This window comes from Eurypyga helias, unplaced genomic scaffold (assembly GCF_000690775.1).
Source record: "Eurypyga helias isolate BGI_N326 unplaced genomic scaffold, ASM69077v1 scaffold14628, whole genome shotgun sequence".
In the NCBI taxonomy this organism is placed as follows: domain Eukaryota; kingdom Metazoa; phylum Chordata; class Aves; order Eurypygiformes; family Eurypygidae; genus Eurypyga; species Eurypyga helias.
The window spans coordinates 45,644-70,643 of record NW_010266400.1 but is presented as its reverse complement, the minus strand read 5'-3'; the positions used below and the strand labels follow the sequence as shown (position 1 = coordinate 70,643).

Sequence of the window (25,000 nt, the reverse complement as noted above, 5' to 3'; positions counted from 1 at the left end):
TAATCTTATGATAAAATATGCAGAGGTACCCATTGACTGAATCAGCACTCACTAATCCTCGGAGAGACTTTTTCACCTTCCCCATTGGACATGACAGCACCTTCCCTTCTCACGCTCTTCAGCAAGTACTGGATTTTCTCCTGGAGATCCCAAGGTCCAGCCTGCTCAACCAGTGGCCAGTCATGTGGGCCCTGAGTTCACAGGGGCAGCCCGAAGTTGTATGAGAATAGGGACACAAAATAGAGCTCCCTTAAGGACCACACCTTGGTCTGGTTGCAATTCAAGTGAGGTTGGTGACTCCAGGCAGCAAAGTCCTCACTCCAGCTCCCATTTTTTGGCAGGCCCACAGATGGGGCACTGTTGTGTCAGGTGCTAGCTGCGGTGCTTTCCAAAAGTGACTCTTAAATTAACAAAGAACCATCATGTTAAATAAATAGACATACAGTGCGATGCATCTTCTCTTCCAGTCAGACTGTTTGAGTCCCAGATTTTTAGAAATACCCAGATGAACGTTAACCCAACCTTACTGGGTGTTACTTGCTGGAGGGAACAGTTGGGCTTTTTTAAAATTCTCTAACAATTATGAAGCCTTAAGGCAAGAAAACCCTTAATTTCTCAAAGTACAATTAAAGGCAAGTTTGCACCACAAGATCCTTTGTCAGACTTATGATGGATGTGAACAAACAGCTCAGCTGGTTTCTCCCCTCCACCCCAGATCAGGGAAAAGTGCTCTGCTGCCTGTCACCTCAAATATTAATGACCTTATCCAAGAAAATGAAATAAAGTGCTGCCTTTTGTTTTCTTTTATTTTTTTTTTTCTCCTTTTTTCTCCCTGTATTCACATGCTGAGTATCTGCATTCATATTTTGGTGTCTGTTACTAGCCTGAGGAATATTTCCTTGTATAACTTTGAGGGCTGGATTTTCCAGTACAGAGATGAAACACAGTTCCTCTACAAAGTCCAGCAGAGTTTTGGTGTTTATTTTCATGGGGCAAAGGCTCATGCTGGGTGTGCAGGACTGGGCACGACCTGGCAGAGGCAGCCTGCTCTGGGTTACCTTGGGCACACACCCGAAACTCACCTCGAACAGGCAAAATGCAGGCAGTACGCTTGTGATTTACCTTTTAAAACAGAGCAGGGACACTGTCATCCAGTAAAAGCAAACGTATTTCATTAACTTGCAGAGACTGGGACTGTTTGCTTCTGTATCTTCCTGGTATGTTCATACAGTGTCCAGTCTGTCAGTGCTTTTTCTCTTCTGTACTAGTGCTATCTGAAATTCAGCACTTTAGTTCTCAGTGAGTGATGCTGATTCCCTCCTGAGCTCTGATTTTCACTCTAATCTTGCTTGAAGTTTTAAAATCGATTGCTTGGTCCTGCTTCCACCTGAATAAAAGCAGCCCAAAGTTGTCAGGTAATAAGGTGTCTTCATAAAGACAGAAACAGTCTTAAATTATTTGAAATCTGTGCTAAGATGTCCGAGATGCTTGTAACTTCAACCTGAATTTTGACTCGTGACTAACATGAAGGACACCATCTTACACACATGTGACCTTCTCTCAGATTTTCTGTTTGGTTTTGTCACTGAGTGGCTCCAAAAGTTGAATTTAATCACGAGATCCACTAATCTTCTGTTTAAAGGTATGTTAAAGCCAGTTAAGCTGGCTTTAAGAAAGCCACAGAGGAAAGCTAGAAAATCAGCTAAGCAGGTCAGAAACTTTAAAGTATTAAAGCTAATTTAATTGTAAATTTAGACCAGTGGACTTCACCACTTTTAAAGTTGTATGCAGTAAAACTGGGGCTGAGGTTTCTGCAGGTACTGCCAAAGTAGGGCAGGGCAGGTGTACAGGTGGGTCCTGGTCATGTATTCACTGCTTTAGAAATCAAAAAAACCCACTGCTTAGATGGCAGATTTATTGGTGGAAGGTAAGTCAGACTCCTCCTGCATTTATACACACTTGGCTTTGCAACTAACTCACCCAAACAGATTTAATAGCGCTAAGCAGGTGGCTAATTGTTTGCAAGTCTGGGCACTAAGGTCCTTCCCCCACCAACGTCTTCCAGTATTTTTAAGCCATGACTAAATAAAAAAGGACAATTAATTTTTAATGTTTTTAAAGGTTCCCCTGTCCCGCCCCAAAAAACCACACACATCAAAACAACCAAAAACACAAACTGAAAGACCAAAAATAGACCTTCTTCTCCGGGAAGTGACATTTTCAATCATTTAATAATTTTGGGTGTTTAAAAACTGTTTATAATTGGTTCCTAATGATTCATTCCTTCACAAAACAAAACGGGAAAATGAAGTAAAGGAGGATAAGGAAAATAAAAACCATCTTGATATGTATGTTTCACAAAAAAGCTATTTTCATAAAAAAGCTATTTTGAACATAACCATATATTTAATTTAGAAACATATCCGTAATTGTTTAGGAAGCCCTACTCCTGACATTTCACAATGAATACAAATAAAAAATAAAGCCTACAAACATTTACTAAAACATGCTAACAATAAAGCTATAAAGACCTTGAAAATGTCAAGTATTTTTGGTAAACTCCTTGTAGGGTTGGCGGTTTTTTTGTTCACAGACGGAAAAAAATTCATAAGCTTATATGTGCATCCGCACTGCAAATATTTGATTACTCCTTATGGTGTATTCATTAGAAATTTGTTTACCTTTGCTTTAGACATTTCAAACAATAGTTTCCACTGCTTCCCAGACCAAAATATTCCAGAGTCTGCTACAAAAGCCAGAAGGACTTCCTGATCCTCAGCCAAAATTCTCTTTTCTTTACATCATCTCACTACTCCTGATTATACATGTCTTTGTGTATAAACTTCTCTCACGATAAGAATTAGACTCTTTCAAAATACTTGCCACCGGAAATCTGCTTCACTCATCTCCAGCCTGCTTTATAAATAGCTGTCTACTGCCATCCTCATCTTTGTCCCTTGCAATCTTCTACTCCTGAGCTTTTAAATGCCTTCCAGCTGTCAACTGCTTTACGCTAAGGCAGGCTAGAGGTAGCCACTACTAGAGCCATGTGTGAACGGTGTAGTAATTCCAAGGCACTTCTATTACTCTACAGACATCCCTAAAGAAGGAAATCAGACACTGCACTGGTATTGCATGTTAAAGGTCATGTCCTCTCCAAATGCAGATCGAACCAATGGTACTCACTTGCCTCCTAAAAAAAATGGAAAGAATCAAGTGGGATGGGTTTTCCCCCCTTTTACTCCCAAATCTTTGTCATGTCTAATCTGAAATTCAGATACACATGGTCTTTTAAAAATGACATACCTTGCCCTCAAATGACACACAAAATGAGATGCAGGGATAAATGGGGGAAAAAAGCACTACAATTTCATTCTCTCTTCTTACATTAACTTTGTAGACATATAATCCAAACTCATCCTGCATAAATAATTAATAATTATAATAACATAGTAATATTATGTAAGCGCAATAAAGCATAATACATAATAACTCTGGGCACAGAATTTGAAAGTATAGTAGCAAGGTTTTGCCACTTACCTAAAACACACCTGAAAAATTTTGGAATTGTAAAAATTTCTCTCTTTAGAGCCAGAAACAGATATACCTGTAATCTGTGAGTTGTGTTTGCCAAGCAACAGACAAATGTATTTTCTGGCAACTAACACATTTAGAAAACTAATCACGTTCTAATGTAACTCGTTTTGCCTGCAGCTTCTCTCTTTTATACAGTGCAGGGGAACACACTTGCTTGACTTAAAAATAGTTGTAGTCATGTCTTAGTTTTGAAGCTCTTGTAGATATCTCCATTGGTAACTCCCCGTCTCTGCTCCTGCTTCTCGGCTGGGCCATCAGCTGTGAAACATCTCCCTTTCCTAACAACCTCCACTGACCCTGCTGTGTGCTGAAGGGGAACAGGTAACTTCCCTGATAAATTAAGCACCCTCCAGAATGCTCATTTGCCATGTGTTTGCTTTTGGGGGTTGGTTGCTTTTTTTTTTTGGTCTTCGCTACTCTGAGGACAGAAATCTTACTTTTGAGGAGAAAGTAGCAAAGGCAGTTTGTTCTTTTTGGCATGAATGAAGCACAAGCTTTCCCAGTTCCTAAACACAGAGCCTCTCCCTCTAAAGTGAAAGCTGATGATACATCTGTCCTCAAGTGTGTGTTTTCAGAGGCAAGATGATTAAATAGGGGGTTGTTTCTATTGCAAGTTTATGTAGTAGCGCTTACTCATTAACAACAAAAGAAAGAAGTTCCCTTTCTTTCTTAGTGCAGATGATCTGCGTTGCACGCTTTACTGTTAACGCTCTGATGGATATAAACGAACGTTAAATGACAGGCAAGATGAGAAAGGGTTTTGATTTGGAGGAGGTGGATTGTTGTTTTAATTTCTTTTGGCCTGTACATTTAAAACTCAACTGAGTTCATAGATCACCCTAAGTGCTATGTGCGCAGGGTTTAAAAGCTTATTTGTGACTTAAAAGGGCCTTAGCTGTTCACCTTTTCTGCACCATCTTTGCTGTACAATAGAGCTTATGAGTATTGTCTTTTGTTGCCTGTTACACCTTCTTGTTGCCTGTTACAAGAAACAAATAGAGCATTGCTATTACATGATTCCTAATTAGAACTGAAGGATGAAACTCACATGAAAACTTAAGAAAGTAATTTCAATTTTTTGTTTGGATTCTGTAGAAGAAATTGAGAATTTTATGACTATTTGCTCAAAACAGTGTAGACTAGTTTCCATTGCAAATTTTTGCTTCTAAAATAACCCAGGTCAGTTGCCTATGCAACTAGGGTAATGAGAAAAATTACAACAGTTTGGCAATTCTCATGATTTTAACTTGGATGAAGGTCTCCATTAACAATAGAGGCTTAACCAGGAAGGCTTGAACAAAGCTGCTGCTCAAGACAGCAGCTATCTTCTGCTACAGTATATGATTTTAGATTTGTGCTCTGAAAAACACGTTATAGAAATGGCCTGCGTCACAAGGAAGGTAAATGAAAGCAGAAAGTCCTTAACATGTCTGGAAAAAAAAGAAGAATCAAGCCATCTTTCTAGAGATACGCAAGGAGGAACTGCAGGTTCAACGGTCATTGTCCATGTCTGAATATTGTGGCTGACAAATGCAGAACAAAAAAGCATGGCTAATGCAACGACTGCAAAGTACAACACATCGTGGCTTAATGTAATACGTCCTTTGCATTGTACAAGCATGTGTTTCAAAAACATGCGTATGGTGCACTTTTGTGAAATAGAGTTGAGTTACTCCTATTGAAGCAACACGGTGTTTGCCCTTCCAGGGATCCAGCATGCCACAGTACAAGCTGACATACTTCAATCTGCGAGGACGAGCAGAAATCAGCCGCTACCTCTTCGCCTATTCGGGCAAGGAGTATGAAGACCACAGGATAGAAGCAGCAGAGTGGCCCAAAATCAAACCAAGTAAGTAGCACAGGATTTTAGATCCAAAGCTCCACTAGAAATGCTGTGAGAAGTCAAAGCAATTGAGGAGGTAACTGTATGATTCCTGACTAGAAACACATTTAATTCCCTGCTTTAATGAAGCCTACGTGAATTTTATTGCCTAAACAGCCAAAATATCATTCCTGATGTCACAGAAGGATGGATCCAAATCTTCAGACAGTCAGAAATTTCTTACCTTCTGTCATCCAGCTGGGCTTTTACTCCTTAACAATTCTGTTCAGCTTCCATCTGCCTAAAGCTGATCAAATGCATGCTTATCTTTCCAACTTCTTTGGAGAATTTGGTCTCCAAGACCACGTCACAGCCTTCACCCCTGTTTTAGAAAGCCAAAGTGGACATTGTCAAGAAGGACGCTGCTTTGCAACCAGAAATGTCTTCCGAGGGGGAAGTTGATCAGAGAAAACGTAAGACATCAGTTGATACAGTAAAGATAAAATTAGGAAAAAGGATCAGAAGAGGTGTTAGAATATCATTGTTGCTAAGAACTGCCCTTCCGAGAGTACTCTGCAGGTATGGAATGGAATGGAATTCCATGAAATGGAATACTCCATTTCATGTTTTTTAGTTAGAAGTTGCCTCTTTCCAGTTACTAAAGCTATTTGTTATTTCTGTTCATTAAATTAATTTTAGTTCAAATGAAACAGATCTTGAGTTTGGAGACTAGGGATATGAAATCAGAGATAACTGTGTTTTCATTTCATGGATTTGGCTTGTATTTTGCCACAGAAGCTATGACATTATTCACATCCAGAGTGAGCCTTTAATTTGGGCAAAATGCAGGACTAATACACAATGTGATTTCCATTAATCAAGCAATGTTTTATGGTAGGGCTTTCACACCATTTAATAAGCCCTGCCAGCAGGCTATCAAATTCTTGTAGCGTGCAGTTAAATTTGGTCTTTCCCATAATGTTCACGGTGACTTGAACAAATACACTTGACAAACACTCAAGCGGCAGCTGAAGCCCACCTGGGGTGCTCAAATCTAGAAAATGCTGGCTAACAACCCACCGAGAGGAGTGCAAATGAAGCAGTGGAAATGGAAATATTTTCAGTTAGGGCTGTCTGACTTTGGAAACCTTTTCTTTTTAGGAGCTTAAGCCTGTTGACCATGTGATATAGCTTATGTCTCTCCCGCTGCAGTTCTCAGTGAAGCAGGGTGAAAGCAAAAGGCAAGACTGAGAATTCCAAGGAGTAAAGCTCTGCATAAGCCTTTTTCATACCTAACTATGCACATATTCACAGATGCACACACCCACTTACGTCCTGAAACAAGGTTCAGAGAATATTATCAATGTATACTTCTATGAAGTGTTTTGCACACTGATGTTTAGGTAAGACAAATTAAAAAGACAAAGTATAAACAGTGCCTTAAAGGCTGCAGAGACATGCATATCCTGAAAGAAGATGTTCAAACAGTAGATCTATCAATCATTCCTGATGATGTCCCCAACTTCCAAGCCAGCACAAGAAAAAATGCAGAAAAAACCCTCCTATGCTGTTCATCAGTGCTCACATCATGAACTTCCCGGTGAAGCTTTACATGTACTGTACTTGTTCACTACAGTGTATGCCCAGCTGCAACACCATTCCCACCAAAACACTGTGAGCAGAGGCACCCAAGAAATCCTAAGCCATACATTTGGTAGCTGTATCTGCTGCATTAACAAATGCTGGTCAAGTCATTTAACGTTGGGATGTCTTTGTTTCTCTTTCTGTGATGAGATTGTGAGCAGGTTTACCAGGGGTTAAATTAATGTTTTTCACTTTCCCTGCATAATGGCCTTTCATAGCAGCCTCTACTCTGACTTATCCGCAGATGAAATTCCTAAGAAGTTAAGAAGTTTACTAAGACGTGGGAGCTGCTGTGCTCAGATTTGTGAAATCAGCTGTGCAAAATTTATGCTGGCCTAGGAGTTCTTTCAATTTCAGGCTTCTGTAGACAGCATGCTTCCAGTCAGTCAGTGGATGGGAACTAGAATGTATTGTGCTATTTGACCAGGAAAATGTACACCTACAAAGTAATAGTAGGATGCGTGTCTGAAAGTGCCATTACATCATTACCTCTCATATTTTGATGTTAAACTTTTGCCTCTGGAAGGGTCCTTGAATCCTAGCCCAAACACCATTGTAATGATGGCATTTGCCACCAGTGGCATCTTCATTGCAGACAATGTGCAAGTTAAGAGGTTCATCAACTAAAACAAGAGTAAAGGTATCTTATCCCATTTGTACACATAACAACATAGTGCTGCTAAGGAAACTGAGCTCAACTAACTGATGACTACCTCCTCCTCCTCCTTTGTGAAACAATCCTTACTCATGCTATTTCCAGACAAAGTAATCTCCCACAGGCAAATCATTCAGCAAAATGCTAAATAAAAGGGTAATGATGGGGCTTTATTGGAAACAGCCTTACACTGTGCAAGACCAATATCCACTGTCCCAACCTGCCCTAAGGTACCTAAGCACTGGCTTTGCAGGCCAAAACTCAGCACAAGAAATGCGTGCCTCTTGGCTAGGGACTTGCTCGTCTAGGGCTTGTGTGTCTTAACACTATAACAACATTGCATACAGCAGAGATGCACCATTCACCATAAGGAAAACAAATCATTTGCATGCTCTACTATCCTGAATTTTCAAAATGTTCCTCAGCTCCCTCTGTGGAGGCAGGGATTGAAGAGGAAAAAGCACCAGTCCTCAGGAAAGCAGGTAACAGGATCCTTGCCAAAAAGGGTTCGGTTAGTGCCGTGTTCAACAGTAAATACAAAATGAGGGAAACCATCCAGCCCATTGAACATACAAAGGCACAGTTCACTGCTGAGAGATCTTTTACACTACTGTCATTCATATTCGGTATTTAGATCTTCCTTATGAAGCTCAGGATCATTTCACACCCTTTCCCCGCCCTCCCCCCCACCCCATGTTTCCTGGACTGGATCTACCTCAAAAAGAAAAGAAATAAAGTAGCAAATTCCAGTCAGTCTCATCCTGGTAAAAACCAAAGCGTGGTAAGGGTTTAGAAATAAGGGGAATTACAGCTGCATTTGATGTAACAGCAACTAATGTAATAACAGTTTGCTATACCGCTTATTTTGCAACCCTTAAAAATTATTAAAACTGGTCCAATTAATTGAACTAATTACATAATTATATATTGAAGTCGGTTTAAGAAATACTGGACAAATTGCTATGCACACTTGCATACAACATGTTTGCATTTACCCACTTGCCTACGAAAGGTCTGAAACCAGTTCTGATTGCAGAGACTTTAAGTACAACATAAGGTCCCACTTTTTAAAACCAAAGTGTTATGAAGTAAGATAAAGAAAAAAAAAAAAACATAGGAAAGAAGTTTAGACAAGAAGAGCACTTCATGTTTCTTGAACTACGAAGGGAACAAATCAAAAAATTCAGGTTTGTCCAAGTGCACAAGGAGTCGGGTCTCTGCAGAGAGTATAGGTTTGCTTCACCAATTTTCACAAAATTAAAGTAAGGTTTGGCAACAAATATCAAACTCACAGCCAAATCATCACACCACATAAGCCAGAAAATACTGTCATTATTCTGAAGAAAAAGACTTAGTTCTTAGTTCTCCTGTAAAAGTGATGGGAAAATAGAAAATGTGTGCAATCATCTTAATGTGTAGAAAGGCCATTTAGAAAGCAGACTTACACTTGCTGAAAGTTTAATTCTGACCTGGACTGTAGAGTGTGATGGTTTCAGTGGTTTTGGCATTTTTCACATGGACGCCTCCCAGCAAGCCATAATCTTAATGTTTACACCTAAGTGCTGCGCTTTTTTTTTTTTGTACGAGAGGGAGGCATATTATAACAAAAAAACTTACTGCATTTGGTTTATAGACTCCAAAATTAAAATTTCTGTATCTCAATATTTCTTTTTTTCCCTTCTGTTACTAATCTGATCATCTTTGGCAAATTCTCTGGTTGCTGATTTCAGGCGAGGATTGTAGTTTGTAATAGTTTATAATATACATAAGCTTAAGTAAGTTACTGCTTAAGTATTAGCGTTGACTAGCTTTAGCACAGAATTTTAAAAAACAGATGAATATCAAATAAAAGTTTTACACAGTCTCTATATGTCAATAATTATTAAAATATGTAAACAAGCTCATATTTTACCTTTCCTTTTCAACAGACTTTGACTTGACCATGCCACCATTTAACCATAGTCAATTCGATATCTATACAGTATTACATAATATACTCATTCAGAACCTGTATTGCCACATAATAGGCCCCTCACAAAAGGCATCATCACACTGATATTCAGTCGTGACATAGCAGAAAATCCACTGTAATGGTGCACAAAGTTACCATCCCCTTGAGATATTAGGCTAGCGTGCACTAACGGCTTTTGTTCTGTGGCTCATTCAGGGAATTTGAAGCAATGGCAATTATACAGAGATTATCGTCATAACAAAAGATGATTTCATTGCACTGATGGCTGTAGATGTCTCATAAACTATTTAGGAGGGGTGGAATGGTGCTTGAAAGGTCCTCAGGAAACTTGACAGACTAATCATTGCACTGAAAATACTTCTAAGATAATAGATAAAACTTGAAAGGCACCTGACAGCAGGCAAGAATTCCTCCAGGGAGCAGTTGTCCTGTTTCCTGAGTGACTTGCTGCTATGTAGCTCTAGCTAAGATGTGTAAATAGCTATCTTTGGGTAAAAAGTTGGGCTTAGCAGTCATTTCCAAGGAGATTATGAGTTGTAATAGCTACAGCACTGAAGCTGGGCTGAGGTTAGATGAGAACACCCTCCTGGTCATCCCTTCCCTAGAAGATACAGATTCTGGATGACTCCAGCTCCAGGCCAATCACTTCCCAGGGTCCTTGATCCTCTGCCAGCCTTACAAGAAATACATCTTTCATACAGTACTTATTGGAAGATGCAAAGTATCTCATATATTTGTTTCTCATGATCCAGATTAAACATGAATGGAAAGGAAAAGCCGTTGCAGTTAGTTTTCAAGGCATAGGAGAACTTATTTTGGCAGAGATATTGTAGTGAGAAGCATGGCTGAAACATTTATTTTCCCCTGTTTTTGACCAAACCAGCTGCCTTTGTATGGCATCTAAGCTGCTTGATTGCAAAACCACTGATTATTCCCAGGTTTTGGGAATAATTAAATACTTAAGTACAGACTGATTCACATCAAAGCCATGGATTATTTCGATACAGGAAGGAGGAAGCATAGGGAAGAGCAGGTCAACTCAGGGAAAATAGAGGAATCTGAACTCATGTCTGGGAGTAAAGATGAGGCAAGTCAGAATAAATGTGGGGAGAAAAGAACAGAAACGAGGAGGAGAATAATGAAGAAGTTGAATGGGGAAAAAAAAAAAAAAAAGAAAGAGCGAAGGGAAGGAGAAAATTAAAAACTGTACCTGTGTAGGGGGCTCCTCACTCTCTGGGGCAGATGAGCGGTGAGAAGCAGTGCACAGCACTAAGTTCCAGTTTCTCCACACCAGCCCCAACTGTCCCAGCTGCCAGCCTTGGACAAAACTGTGCTCAGCTCTGTGTTGTTTCTCCTTCCTGTCCTTGACAGGGAAACAGGCCCATATGAGCACCATCCACAGAGTCATGCCCAGGAGGACGTTTGAGGAGCTCATGGTCGAGGGGAAGGCCTGCACACTAATGAGAACCTAGAGTCATACCAGGATGAGAACAGTTACCACAGCCCTTAGGGTTTTCATGGGATGGAGACAATTTGTACAGATGCCCTTCCTTTTAATACACATCAGGCCTCATCTCCCCTACTTAATATCCAGCAAAGACTATATAAACATTACAGTTCTAATCACAAAAGCCAACCAAAATTAAAATATGTCTAAAAAGGAACTCATCTAACTCCCAAACACTGCACAGATAGTTTAGTGAGTCCTTCCTAAAATGAGAAGAGACATTGCAGATCAGTCTGATGACTTACACTCAGCCTCTGTCAAGGTTTTCCTCATGAGGAATGTGAAATCTGCTCAGATTTCATTCCAGCATGCAATGTTAGAAATCAATGAGTAACCACGATAATAGGATAAGCAAGAATTTGCTGATGAAAATTCAATTTAAAGATGACTAGAGGTTTACTTATCCAAACATGGTGCTTTCTAAAAACGTTGTTCCTCTTTACAGTGAATTTACAGTCTTATTTCAGAATCAACACAAAAGTTCATAGCGTCTTCTACTTCAGATGAGAAACAGAGCAAGCAGAAGCTAAAAGGGAAAGGTCATATATTTTGTATGTGCCTAAGAAATGATGCTGTTTGTATGATGACGGCAACAGATTTTTCTCATTTTCCTTCTTAAAATGTATTCACTCAAGTGGGAGTTGGAAACTTTGCAAGACAACATTGTTTTGAAAAACATGGAAAGGACATCCATATAGATACACAAGGGTATAAACTGACGTAAGTAGGAAGCAGCCCCCTAATTGACCGAGGCTAAAGAAAAACTAGCAAAGTGACACACAAATCCTTCCAGTCTGCACTGGCTTAACTATTTATTCACAATAGCTCTCCAATGCATGTTGTTTCATGATTTGCCCCCACAACCCCCATTCTACCCAAATGAAGTCCCCTACTCACAGTCCAGATTCATGTGCCACCTCTTTCACGTGCTCATCTAATGTAGGAGCCTGACAGGAACTGACCTACAATGCTTTGTTCATCTAGAGTCACATGAGCCATGCCTTTCACCAAAAAAGATGTAAAACTGACCATTTTAAATAGAGTATTTATACACATGGCACACACTGGAACATCCCCAGGGGTTCCTTGAATGTGTATTGTCAATGAGCAGATCTAGGCTCGAAGGCATCACGGGAGGGTCAAAACAAGACCCAGAAACCCATATCCATGAGTCTAAGGGTAACATCACTTCAATTCCTGTACAGATAGATGGCTTACTGTTGTAGTTTGGAGCCCTTGAGTAGGCGGCCTGGCTGCAGTTTTTGCTCTGCTTCAAAAAATGGGCTACTGGCAAGGTGTCTAGAGGCCACATCGAGGTCATTGGCCAAACTTTGACCTTGCCTCCAGCAACTGAACTACCACACAGTGGAAAGGCTGTTGGCATCCTTCTTGAGGATGAACCGCATGACAAATCCACTCCCTTCTTCTCCACTTGAAAAAGGGAGTCTCCTGTTTTCATAGGGAACACATTCGTGCTCGCAACAGTCAAACTTACGTATGCAATCAATCTCCTGGCTTTGCCAAGAATTTATCAATGTAGGAAATTGCTCTTTTAAGTTACAGGAAGAGCAAGAAGATAATTCACTGCAAGTTACTAGAAACTGGGTCTTGTTACATGAGTTTAGGACAATAATAATTCAAAGGCAAAAAAAAGAAATTCCCAGCTTGATAATACAACTTTATAAGACATTATACCTTCTCCTCTAATACAGAGGTGATGTACTATAAATATTTTCTGCCCCATGACTGTTCTTTGCAATTTTCTGCAGCTGTAAAGCAGACTGGATATCTGCCTTACTTTCTGGTGTGCAAGAATAGCATAGCCTGCACCCAGGAAGAAAATATTCTGAAAACAACAGATTTTTACAATGATCTGCACAGCACAAGAGTGCTTTCTTCAAACATCTCAGAATTGCAATAATTCAAAACTTAAAAGTTAATTCTCAACAAGAGTCAGTGTATAATCATATACATGCAGTTTATCAACAATAAAAAAGCCCTACATTTATATTCAAGCGACTTCCACTCCCCCGCCCCCTCCCGCCGGTTCTTTAAAAGAAAAAAAAAAAATCAAATGGCATTTTGAACACACAAGAAAGCAAGTAAAGTCTCCCATTTACCATCTGTTATGCTTTAAACAGTCCATTGTTTAGTAATGATGGCAAGAGATACGCTGCCTCTTAGCAAAAGAAAAAAAAAAACCAAACTCATTATAAATCAAAGCATAATGCCTTTTGGACATTTAAGGCTCATGGAACAATGTGCAGTAAAATCTGCTCTCATTTATTAATTTTATACTTGCATTATGAATCATGCAAGTGTATGAATATTTCTATTGCACAGAGGACAAAACTGTATTTGTACATTTTTAATTATAAACTCCATTTCTTTCCTAGGAAAGAAAAATTTAATGTTGTCATTAAGACAACTAAACTGTTGTCTTAATGAAAACAACTCACTACTGAGAAGGAAGCTCGTTGTAGGCATTACTTATGTTTTCAAGGAATTAATAGCAATTCCCTTGAATTCTGTGGACTGCTAGAAAAAAGAAAGTAAACACAGAAATGGCCAGATTCCTGAGAAACAGAACATGAGAGATTAATACCAATTTGTCACCCAGCTGCCTTTCACACCTTAATCCATGTTCTTCAACTGTCAGAAAGATGCCTCCCTGCTTTTGCTGTAATCAAGGGTTTCTTAAAAAAAAGTAATACATCTATACAAACAAACCAGCTTTCAGTTTCCTTGTAGTGACTGACAAAATGAAACGTGGGTCAAAGCTTGGCTTTCAGCCTTTGACCTGTATGTAAGCACAGCAGAACATGATCTGTCCGGTTTCTAGATGAAGCAATTGTAATTTCCCAACCTGAGCAGCAATCAGTGTTGTGACAGTTATTGCTACAGAAGCTGGCTTAGTCATGCTGACCTCCCCAAAACTGCATCAGCCCAGCAGCACCACTACTGGGGCCTCCGAAGGAGAGCTGACACGATCACCTTTTATGTCCAGCGGTCACGCACATTCTCATCCCCACTCGCTGGAAAGACGCACTCGTATCTCGCAGAAGCAAACGTTATTTCACAGCTCTGTGGGTCTGTAGGCAGTGGTGCTCAGGGCACTCTGCACCGTTAAACCACAGTGCAGAACCAAGGCTATTCTCATTTGCACAACCAGAGAGCTTTTCAGTTTAGCCTTCAGGGATGCATCTTCTTCTCACTGGATTCTCAAATTGATCAATGCATGGACTTGCCAGGACCTTACTGCTCTTTGGATAATAAACATATGAAATCTTCTGTACAAGTCTATTATTGTTTCAATAACAACTAGTAGTGCGTACATTCTCCCTGGAGTAGAGTAGTCAATGCTCTCTGACCTCCTTTTCTTCTGCTAGTCATCAGCATCAAAATTTATACTGGCCTCACAGTGTGTTAAACTTAGGGGAAAAATAATTTTAAAAAGGGTATCATTAGTACTGTGTTCAGATGCAGAAAAAAAACGCACAGAGGAGGCCTGGATGTCTTGTGCAGCTGCCAAATTAATTCTGCAGATAAGGATTTGGCATCTACGATCTTGTACCTAATGTGATTCACATACTGCATACTAAACCACAGGGCCACATGGCAGTGTTCATCAGTTACTGCATCATTGTGATGTTATCTTGATAAACAGGTCACGAATGCATCAAGTTTCATTGTTTTTCTCTTTTCATTAAGAACTAAAAAACCTTACGGAATAGAAGTGGTACTCCAGGAGTCCTGTAAAGACAGTTCTCCTGGGTTTGAAAGCACCTTGCACATTTCTAATGGCCAGTGTTCTCACTTTTCCACTACTGCCCTATTACATCACAAGACAGTCTTAAGATGGGCATACACCTTATGTACATAAAGTGGAATCCAGATGAAAATTGGGTACAAAGTGTTTTGCTACCCTCAGGACTTGCAAACATGTACCTGGAGTTTATGAAATAGCGTCCTTTGAAACGCAGAGATTTAAAGCTCCTCTGGTGAACAGCAACAGGTTCCCACGAGCAGATTCTCACCCCCCTAAACACGACAGTTTTTCCCAGCTTAAGCTTAGCTCTGAGATTCCAGCCCCATTTGATATCATGTCAGCAGCTTCTCCAAAATGTAGCAAAAGAGCAGCCCAAGTTTTCATATACTTATACTACTAAATCAAGTACTGAAAAACTAGTTTATTTACAGATAGCCATCACATCTGCCCAGTTTGTCTTCACTTGTACTTAAAGTCTGGAGGCTTCTTCCCTATGACTGGCTGCTTTTTTTTTTTTTGGTTTGTTTTTTTTTGAATGCAAGCCAAGTCAAGTAAATTTGGGTATCTTGTTAGCATTTGCAGTTCTGTGTGAAAACTATATTTGTCCCTTGGTGATGACTGTCAAGTGAAAAGTCTTATCACAATATATGTTCTGAAATAAAGATACTTCTCTGAATTACTGCTTCTGAATCTAAACCAAGTGTAAATGAAAAAGCACCTTTGTAGTCTATACCCAATCTCTTATTTCATACTCCAGCTGGATCGTACACTACAAAATCTTCAGTAGTACCTTGCCTAACCTTAGCAGTCACTTTCCTGGGGAGGAGAAAACAGGAAAGGGAGAAAAAAAAAAGAAATTATGCAAAGAAGTTTCCCTGCATAAAGAATTGAGGATAGGTAGGAGCATATTTAGCATTTACAGCACGAGGCTAGGAAATAGAGAATGCAGTACTTGTTTTCTGTGCTCTAATTGCCTTCTTGCAGTATTATCTGGTTATATCCTTAACCTTAGTTATCTTTTTAGCCCATGCATTACCCTACGAAACACAGTGAAACTTAAGTGCAATAACAATGCTCTGAGTGGTAGCACTGGAACTGTTACAGACTCCTACTGTTAAGGTCTGTGATTTAACTTTTCTTTTTTTTTTTTTTTTTTCTTTTTTTCCTTTCTCCTCCAAGCTATCCCATTCCACAAAATCCCCATTCTGGAAGTAGATGGAGTTATCATTCACCAGAGCCTGGCAATAGCAAGATACCTTGCCAGAGAATCAGGTAACATATATTTGACTATTTTCTTGCTCTGTTCTGCACTCACCTTTAATGTTCAGGAAAAATACAGCCAACCACAGCAAAAATAGGAACAAACCAACAGCTTGGCAAGCTCAATCAAGCAGAAGTCAACACCAGCCTAGCAATACTGGTGCTCGGGCTTTCCCCAGGCACAAACAGCTAATAGTTGTCCACCTCTCATTGCACCTGCAGTTTGTCCGCCAGCACCAAGCGCTGCCCACAGAAAGGGAGACTACCATATCGGATGCTATTAGGGGTGCCACTCAAGGGGCAATGGTTTAAAAAGCACTGAAGAGTGCTGAGCGGTGGCATGCCCGCGTTCAGCAGCCTTCCTTACCATGATTTGCTGTCAATTTTTCTTGCTGAGTGAGGGCTGCTGTGCCAATCCTGGTGAGATTTCAGGCTACATCCCCTGTGGTTCCAAAATGAAGAAAGACCAATGCGCATCTGCTAGGGTGCTGTACAGCAGTATTTAGAGTCACTCAAATGTCACATAGAAAGTGAAAAACAGACCAAAAAAAAAAGGTTGAAAGAAGTAACAACTTGCAGTGTGAAATGCTACGATGTTCAGAGCTATCAGCTCTGCATACAATTACTGGGGCTTGGTCTGACTTCTCCAACCTTTATATTCACCTGTCACTGCACAAAGGACAGCATATTCCTGAGGCATTTCTGAGGCTCTCAGAGCAATTTCTCCTGGAGCGAAACCTTGAGATGTCATGCTAACCACAGATGACCAGGAGGAGGATGAGGTTTTGGAAGCATTAGAGATTATCACAGTCAGTAGGCAGAGCATTCTGAAGCAGGTTTAGGCAACAATTCTGAGCTGTGAGAGACATTAGGTCAGATGGTGACATCACTTGCATCTTTAAATACTTAACATGTTGAAAGTGCTTGACCAGTTAAAGTGATATAAGACTTAGTAATGCAAGTAATCACAGAGAGAAGTCAGGGCTTGCTTTAGGTCAAGCTGTCATTCAAAACCATCTGCAAAACTGGACTGGTTGAAGGCGGACGTGTTCGTGGCACGCTGAATGTCAGCAAATTGAAGAGGGGGCCTGGGAAGCAAGTAATATCCTACTTTTTTTACATGCCGAGCAGAGAGATGTAACCTGCCTTTCAAAACGCCTCACACTTCCCCACTAAGGAGACAGGCAGACGTGCAGAGCACTATTCTTCAAGGCACTAGCACAAGATTTTCCAGCATGTCTGCAATACTGTATTCCTGCCAATTCCCTCCATCCTTGATACAATCTGCTGCTTGCAAGAGAAGAGAATTATGAGCGTCCACCTGGTAATGAAAATGATGAGAAAAGCCTGCCTTCCACCCACACTGCCTCCCTCCCAGTCTCCTATCGGGAGGCTGATCTGGAGCTGTGCTCCTTTTATGATTTGAAGTTCTGACTTAGGCATTCACCCAACAACTTGTCCATCAGCTTGCAACACCAGAAGGGCTAAGATTCTGGAGAAAACTCAGACCATGCTGTACTCCTTGCGGTATTAATCACAATCTTGGCTACAGCAGGAAAAACTGTGCATGGAAGGGGAAAAAAAAAGTTATAAAACTCATAGCAAAACCGGCTTCTGATGTTTAGTCTGCATATATGTCATGAAGCCTTCAAAATTAAAAAATTCTATTTTTAGGTGTCTATCACTAACAAATATTTACTGAAGGCTTACAAAACAATGCCCTAAAGGAGAGTCACATCCCTTGCCTTCAAAACTATAAAGTTTCAGTAAGGGAAATTACTTGGCAGAGGAAGGGCATAAGGTTTATGGGAGCCACAGAGCTTCCATGTGAGGCTTAAAGAACCGAGAGAGGAAGAAACAGATGACCTGCACCTGCACTGAGGTGAAAGCAGACTTTAACAGAAGCACTTTCAGAGGTTGTGTTGAGAGATGGAAAGACCAAGAGAACCATGAAAGATTAACAGAAAGAAGTTGGTTCTGAACCTCACTGAATGTCCTGGGATGGTGGAAAGCAGAGAGTAGGATAAAGAAGTAGTCATGAGGCCATGGGCTCAGGTGACGGAAAGAACAACTCACTACCTCAGATGGCTATATGAGGCTGGATGGAGAAGAAAAAAGAGGTAGATGAGATTGCATCTGGATGCAAGGATCCAAGCTCATGTTGTTAGCACCCAAAAAAGCATGCATGTTTATGGAAATGTTCAAAGAACAGGGTTTACCTTTGGGACATCAAAAATTCTTGCTGCTGCCGTCCCTAACCTCCCTTCATGTGCTTGCTTCCCACAGGTCTGGCCGGTCATACACCTGTGGAACAGGCACTTGCTGATGCTATTGTGGACACCATAGATGATTTCATGACACTGTTCCCTTGGGCAGAGAAAAACCAGGATGTGAGAGTAAGGCAATCACTCATTTAAACAAAGATAGCACATAAGTCATGCCTCTGTACCTGAGCATCTCCTCTGGAGAAACTGCCATCTGCCAACCCCTGGGTCCATCACCTCCCCTCAGCAATCTGATCCGGAGGAGCTCTGTGCTTCTTCCTCCAGGCTAATCCAGCGCCATCCCATCTTCCTTTTTGCCCTTCTGCATCTTGATTTCTACTTGACTTTCACTGTCTCAACCTTCAATAACATCAGCTGCTAGGGACAAATGCTTTTCAGTTACCAGGGTAGTGTAGGACAGTGGGCACTGCTAAAGAGGAGAGGTAGCACATCCCTCACTGTCACTGTGGCTTTGGTCCCCAGACCCCTATGGCCTCACCTCGTTCCTCTGTGGTGCTTCTGCAAATACTGATGCCAGGCTAACACGCTGCCATGGCTACTTTAACACGCAGTCACTGGCAGCTCCACAGCAATCATTTGGGTTGGGATTTTTTGGCATCAGTCCAGCCCCTCTCAACAGAGTCCCCAACGCAAGCATGCACATCAGCTGATGGGGAAGAGGGTGACGGCTGACTTAATTCCAGCGTTACGATGGCTGCACGCAGCTCTGACCCCAGCAAATGATCTGGGCCTTTTAGGAAAGGAGTAGTATCTCACAGATATCACCATTAACTACAACTCAGCCACCTTCCATTTACCCAAAGGTAATGTTTCAGGCAGAGTAGGGTATCTTATTACAGAAACCACAGGGTGCAAAATGTTGACCAAACCCAGTAATTAATAATGAAACAATATTAAAGTACTCTGAAATCTTGCAGGGAAAAAATCTGATAGTGTATTTGGAGTTTTTAGTATTTGAAAAGTGAATTACTTAATTTCCTCAGGATTCCCTGAAGTTTCCTCATTTGTGTCCTCAGGTTGACTCATGATTTTTAATCATTTAGGGACAAGCCACACTACTGCTAATGTGTTAGTTTAGAAGCAGCACAACTGCCACAGTACTGCTACTCCTTTACAGGGAAACTCCCAGGGTAATGCCTGCCTGTGTCCCAGCTCGTACTCAAGCACTCCTCCAAATAAGAACCCAGACCACATCACCGGTGATTAATTTAAAAGGGCAGAGAGTTGACAGGCAACCCTTATATGCCTGTAGGCACGTATGCATGCAAAGGAATGTTTTGGGGCCAAGGAAGATGGAGAAACTTACTTTCTGGGAATCCGTCACGTTTTTCTCACTATTAGCTGTCCTCCTCCCACTCTCCTCCCGGGTCCACTGCCCCCACCTTGTGATAGAGGTGGGGTCTCATGGTCTCAGATTTCAGTAATCTACACACGGTAAAGTCAGAAAACTTCCATGGGCCTGCCAAGTGCTAACAGGAACACAAATCTCTCAGAAAGATGAAAGGATGTGTTACGCTATGCAGCCAGTAGCAAAGAGAGACCCAAGCAAAGTAGAGGGAGCAGAGGTGGAAGCTACTCATGGAACGTCCCTCCGTGCCAGGCACAGACTCTCCCTTCACCATACACACCCCTTTCCCAGAAAAACAGCTGGCATTGGACAGCTTTGTCATGCATTGCTGGAGAACTCCAGGGTTGAGTCAAGCAGGTCAGGTCATGACGCTCCAGAAGGTGGATCCATGTTGTGCCCACACCAGCTCCACAGGTTCCGTAGTTGGGAGAGGTCATTACTGTCATGATCACACAGAAGTCTGGGGTTATTTTTTGCAGGGGGTGTGGTGGAACTTACCTAAAAAAAGGGGAAATGCTACAGCACAGGGTAAAAATATGAAATTTCTGGACTGCAAACTTTTGGCTGTTACTTTCAGTCACAACGTTCAGTTACTAAGCTCTTAGCAGAAAATTGTGTCAAATCTTCAGACACATCTGCATAAAATCTGATTTTATTTCAGACTGCTTTTTTGGGACCATTTAGGCTGCTGCCACTTTTTTTTTTTCATTAACCTGAATTTCAGAGCTGTTGGAATAATTCCCTTCCTATGTAGCAGTGCTTATTTAACCAAGCCTGACTACGTTCCTCCAGAATTAGGCTAACCACACTAACTGCACAAACTGTGCCACATGGGTCAGACCAGGCGATCGTAACAGTCTGCAATCTCAATTGCTTCCATGCAGGTGAGAAGACCAGAAAGAGTTTCCCTCCCCTAAGTAAACAGTTAACCCTTTAAAAGCAGCCCTAAAACTCTCTGCTATGGGGAACAGCTTGTAGAGAACCACCACCATACACAACCTCATTTGTTACTAACATACAAACACTAAGGCCTGTAACCTCCACTGCAGATTTCAATCTCCAAAAACATTTTAACCACCTCAAATCTCATTGCTGCGGGGACAAAAGGCAGGATAACACGCTAACATAGAAGCTCAAAGATAAACCCAGCAAAAGCTGAAAACTCAGGTTCTACAACTTGCATGAGAAGGGCTGATAAGGAAAGATAAGTGACCAGCACCTGACTGACCGCACAGAAAGACTGAGCTTAAGGGACTCTGGAAATTTGAGACACTGTACACCAGAAAATACAATATCCAAAAGAGTCCCAACAAATACTGAGAGACACTGGGAATATATTTCATAAATGGATTCTTCCTAAATCTATGGCAGGGCTCCTGCCTCCCCACAGCTGGGTGGCTGTTGGCACAGATAAACGAGCAGCATCGCCCCACACCTCGTGTCTCAGCATCCAAGAGTTCTCTGGTATTCATTAAGCAAGTAATTGTCTTAAGTCACAGCTCACTGAGCCACGAATGATGTGTTTTGGGCACCTAACCCACTTCAGGGGTAACTAACCCACTTCAGGGGTAATTACCTCAGCTTTCCTAAATTCTGTAGCGCCTCTTCGCATATATCCAAGTGACAGTTATCTCAGCATTTCTTTACTTATCCTAAATAATTGCTGTTTGCTGTATTAATCCTGACTTGGATGTTAACATATTCCTTTTCCAGAGAGAACTGAGAGTACTCTAAAGTTTGGTTCAGACTAAGTGACTTCACTATCAGCTTTTTCAGATTTCTGCTTTCTTTTTCGCCAGTAAGAAAACCCCCCCAAATCAATTTTGCTGACTTCTGTACTTAGGCATCGGTGTGCATCTTTGTCTTCCGTTCTTCCCCCAGAAACAAGCATTCGATGATATCCTCACCAACAAAGCGCCTGAGCTACTCAAAGATTTGGATACTTTCTTAGGGGATAACACCTGGCTGGTAGGGAAGTCTGTAAGTATAATCTTTGTTTCTCCCATTCCAATCAGGTTGCCAGAAAAATAAAATTATTGACTATTGTTGAGTCTCCGGGTTTCATGCCAGCCCAGGAGACAATTCTCCCCACTCTTTAAACTCTTCATTGTGTCTAATGCACCACTGGTCACTCACCTGCAAAGTGAAAACTGTTTTCCATACTATTAGAAAAGAGAGGCAAACCAGGACTAGGATCTGCGTTTTCTAAGCCAGTGTAGAAGTACGTTGACACAAAACATTATAAATTACTTCATATTCATCAATACAGATGGGAGTCATTTAGAACTCTGCTTATAATCACTGATCAATTTATATGACAGTATGAAAAAAACCCTATGAAAATGTAATCCCCTCTTTTACCCAAAACTGTTTGGAAACTCATTAATATACTTTTCTGCAGTAGCAGGAAAGATTAACATTATAGTGCAAGTAATATTGATAGCAAGGACTTCAGTTAAGCAATTTTTACTTCAGTCAAGCCTTGCACTGCAACCCAATTATTAGCGCTGTTATTATAAGTTTTAACGAAAAGAAACAAACTTACGCAAAACAGATGAATTCATGTTTCATTTCTGCAGTTTGCTGAGATATTAGCAGTCACAGCTTTTGAGATTATCAACTAAAATTTACCGCTTCCTCTCCCATTTCCACCAGGTAACGTGGGCCGATTTCTACTGGGATGTGTGCAGTACGACACTTCTGTCCTGTAAACCTGACCTGGCAGACAACTACCCCAGGCTTCTGGCTCTCAGAGACAGAGTGCAGGCACTTCCAGCTATTGCGGCCTGGATCCAGAAGAGACCGAAGACCATAATGTAGATCAACCACTCAGACTAGAAAAAAACCCAAACAATTGCATGTTTAGTTTTCAAAATGACAAGCATCCTAAGTTATTAATTTTAGAGTAATTTAAGTTAATTTCAGATGGGTATGCTATACCAAAATCTACCACCCAGATGCGTTTGTAACAGAATCTGAAAAGCTGATTTAGTAGAGTAGAGCCTGAGGGAGAGGTCTGGATTCACCCACATTCCACCCACTACTAATAAAGTGCTTGACCAACCCAATTAATGTTCTGTGGACTCTCAAAGGGAGAAGAGATGAATAAACCTTCCTGGAGAGAAGCAATCTCAGTACTTTGTTTATTGCAGACTTTCAATCTGGAGGAAAGTGGGCTAATTAACAGAGAGGATAAACGTGTGGGAGGACTAAGGACACTAAGCAAAAGAAGCAAAAACACCTGACATACTTCGTCAACAAGCTACAAGCTTCTTAAGAACTTTCTTTAGCCTCTTCAACTGTATGCTGTGCCAATGTAAAACAAACCAACAAACCAACCAAAAAAAACCCCAAAACAAGCAGCTGCCCAGCTGAGCTGGTGACCACACCAGCACCAGTTCTCCCTAAGCACACCAGCTAAAAGCATCCAGCAGCTCAGTACCTCTTTCAGTAAGCAGGAGACACAAACTGGGGGTGGTGGTTGGCAGCAGGGGTTGGAAACCAGGTTTAGAACAAACGAACGAACAGTTTTGTTGTTCTGTCACCGGGTAAAACAGGCAGGTGGAAATCCTGTCAACACAGGGGGTTGTCCGTGCAAGCGGTTTACACAAACCGGAGGGGAGACAGGTGCTTGCAAGGAGTCTGCTGCGTGGTGCAAGCAGATAAACCACAAACATGGGCAATCCTCGGGGTTTGGAGGGAAACTGTTTCCCTTCACGCGTGCTTTTCCCCTCCCACCTTAAGTCATTGAATCGTGTCACCAGCCAACCACTAACAGTTTGGAGACAAATCAGGTGCTGGCAGGACTGAAAGCAAGAACCAATCTTTTGCTCGTTCCAGTACAGTATTTCCACCTGCTTGGCAATTCCTTGCACGCTTTTTGTTCGAGCTCTTTAAAGACTTTTCCCTTCTTCAGCTTCCACTATCCTCTATTCTTCAGTAACAGACTTCAGAGAGCTGCTTTTGGGTTGTTTTCCCCCTGTATGTCTTTCCCAACCAGAGACACGGTTGATGTTGGAAAGGACCACTGGAGGTCATCTGCTCCAAACCCCCTGCTCAAGCAGGGCCACCTAGAGCCAGCTGCCCAGGACTGCAGCAGACAGCTTTTGTCTCTCCAAGGACGGTGACTCTACAATCTCAAGACCTCAATTCAAGAGCATAGAAACTGTTACAGTAAACAAAAAAGGTAGAAACACGTGAGCGTCACAGCCCTAAAAGACAGATATTGACCCCAGGGGTCAAGGGATGTGATTGTTTAAGGAGTAAACACTGCTTAGCCAGACTGCATTAACTGATGGTGCACACATACCAAACGGAAACACCACACCAACCAACCTGTAAGGGCAAAAAATGTGTTTCGTTTCACATTTGATGCAAACAGGTGAGAACACGCAACTGCAGCAGCCTAAGAGGTGGGTTACGATCATGCTCAGAAACAGACAATCTAATTAACGACACCTTTAAACATTTGTGGTACTCTGGTAAATCCCACTGTTGAGTCCAACCAAACAGCTGGAATTAAAGCAGCATGGTAGATAAACGGATTCTTACCCTTCTCCTTCACACCGGGGCAGCCAAACTGACATTCCCATATGCTTACCCTAGTTCAGCTGTGCATTTTGGAATGTGCAGCACAGCCACAGAAGATTTCTAGTAAAAGCCAAGTACAGTTTAGTTCAAACAGTGAAAATATTTTTAAAACTTTCATTTCCCACCCATTTTGTACTTGCAGAAAGCATGTGCACTTTGTGATAACCACATGGCTTCTATAGGTATGCAGGGGATAAAAGGAAGATCAGAGAAAATGTGGCCCCTCTGCAGAAGGAAACGGGAGAGCTGGTTTCCCAGCATATGGAGAAGGCCAAGGTACTCAACGCTTTTTTTGCCTCGGTCTTCACTGGCAAGGGCACAAGCCGTACCCCCGTCACCAAAGGCAAGGGCAGGGACTGGGAGAAGGAAGAGCCACCCACGGTCAGTGAGGATCAGATTCGGGAACACCTGAGGAACCTGAAGGTGCACAAGTCCATGGGACCTGATGGCATACATCCACAGCTCCTGAAAGAACTGGTAGATGGGATTGTGAAACCTCTATGCATCATATTTGAAAAGTCATGGCAGTCTGGCGCAGTTCCTTCTGGACG

At 41.5% G+C, this 25,000-nt stretch overlaps 1 protein-coding gene across 1 annotated transcript; it reads left to right on the top strand.

Moving 5' to 3' along the window:
* The first annotated feature begins 5,310 nt into the window (after positions 1 to 5,310).
* Positions 5,311 to 22,787, top strand: HPGDS (hematopoietic prostaglandin D synthase). Its single transcript, XM_010157072.1, has 5 exons — positions 5,311 to 5,446; positions 16,146 to 16,238; positions 18,513 to 18,622; positions 21,741 to 21,839; positions 22,515 to 22,787. Exons 1-5 carry the CDS (start codon positions 5,314 to 5,316, stop codon positions 22,677 to 22,679), a joined length of 600 nt encoding a protein of 199 aa, XP_010155374.1. The 5' UTR covers positions 5,311 to 5,313; the 3' UTR covers positions 22,680 to 22,787.
* Positions 22,788 to 25,000: the final 2,213 nt, after the last annotated feature.

Coding starts and splice junctions, on each gene's coding strand:
- HPGDS (XM_010157072.1), top strand. CDS start 5,314: ATGCCACAGTACAAGCTGACATACTTCAATCTGCGAGGACGAGCAGAA. Junction 5,447..16,145: donor GTGGCCCAAAATCAAACCAA/GTAAGTAGCACA, acceptor TTCTCCTCCAAG/CTATCCCATTCCACAAAATC. Junction 21,840..22,514: donor CCTGGCTGGTAGGGAAGTCT/GTAAGTATAATC, acceptor CATTTCCACCAG/GTAACGTGGGCCGATTTCTA.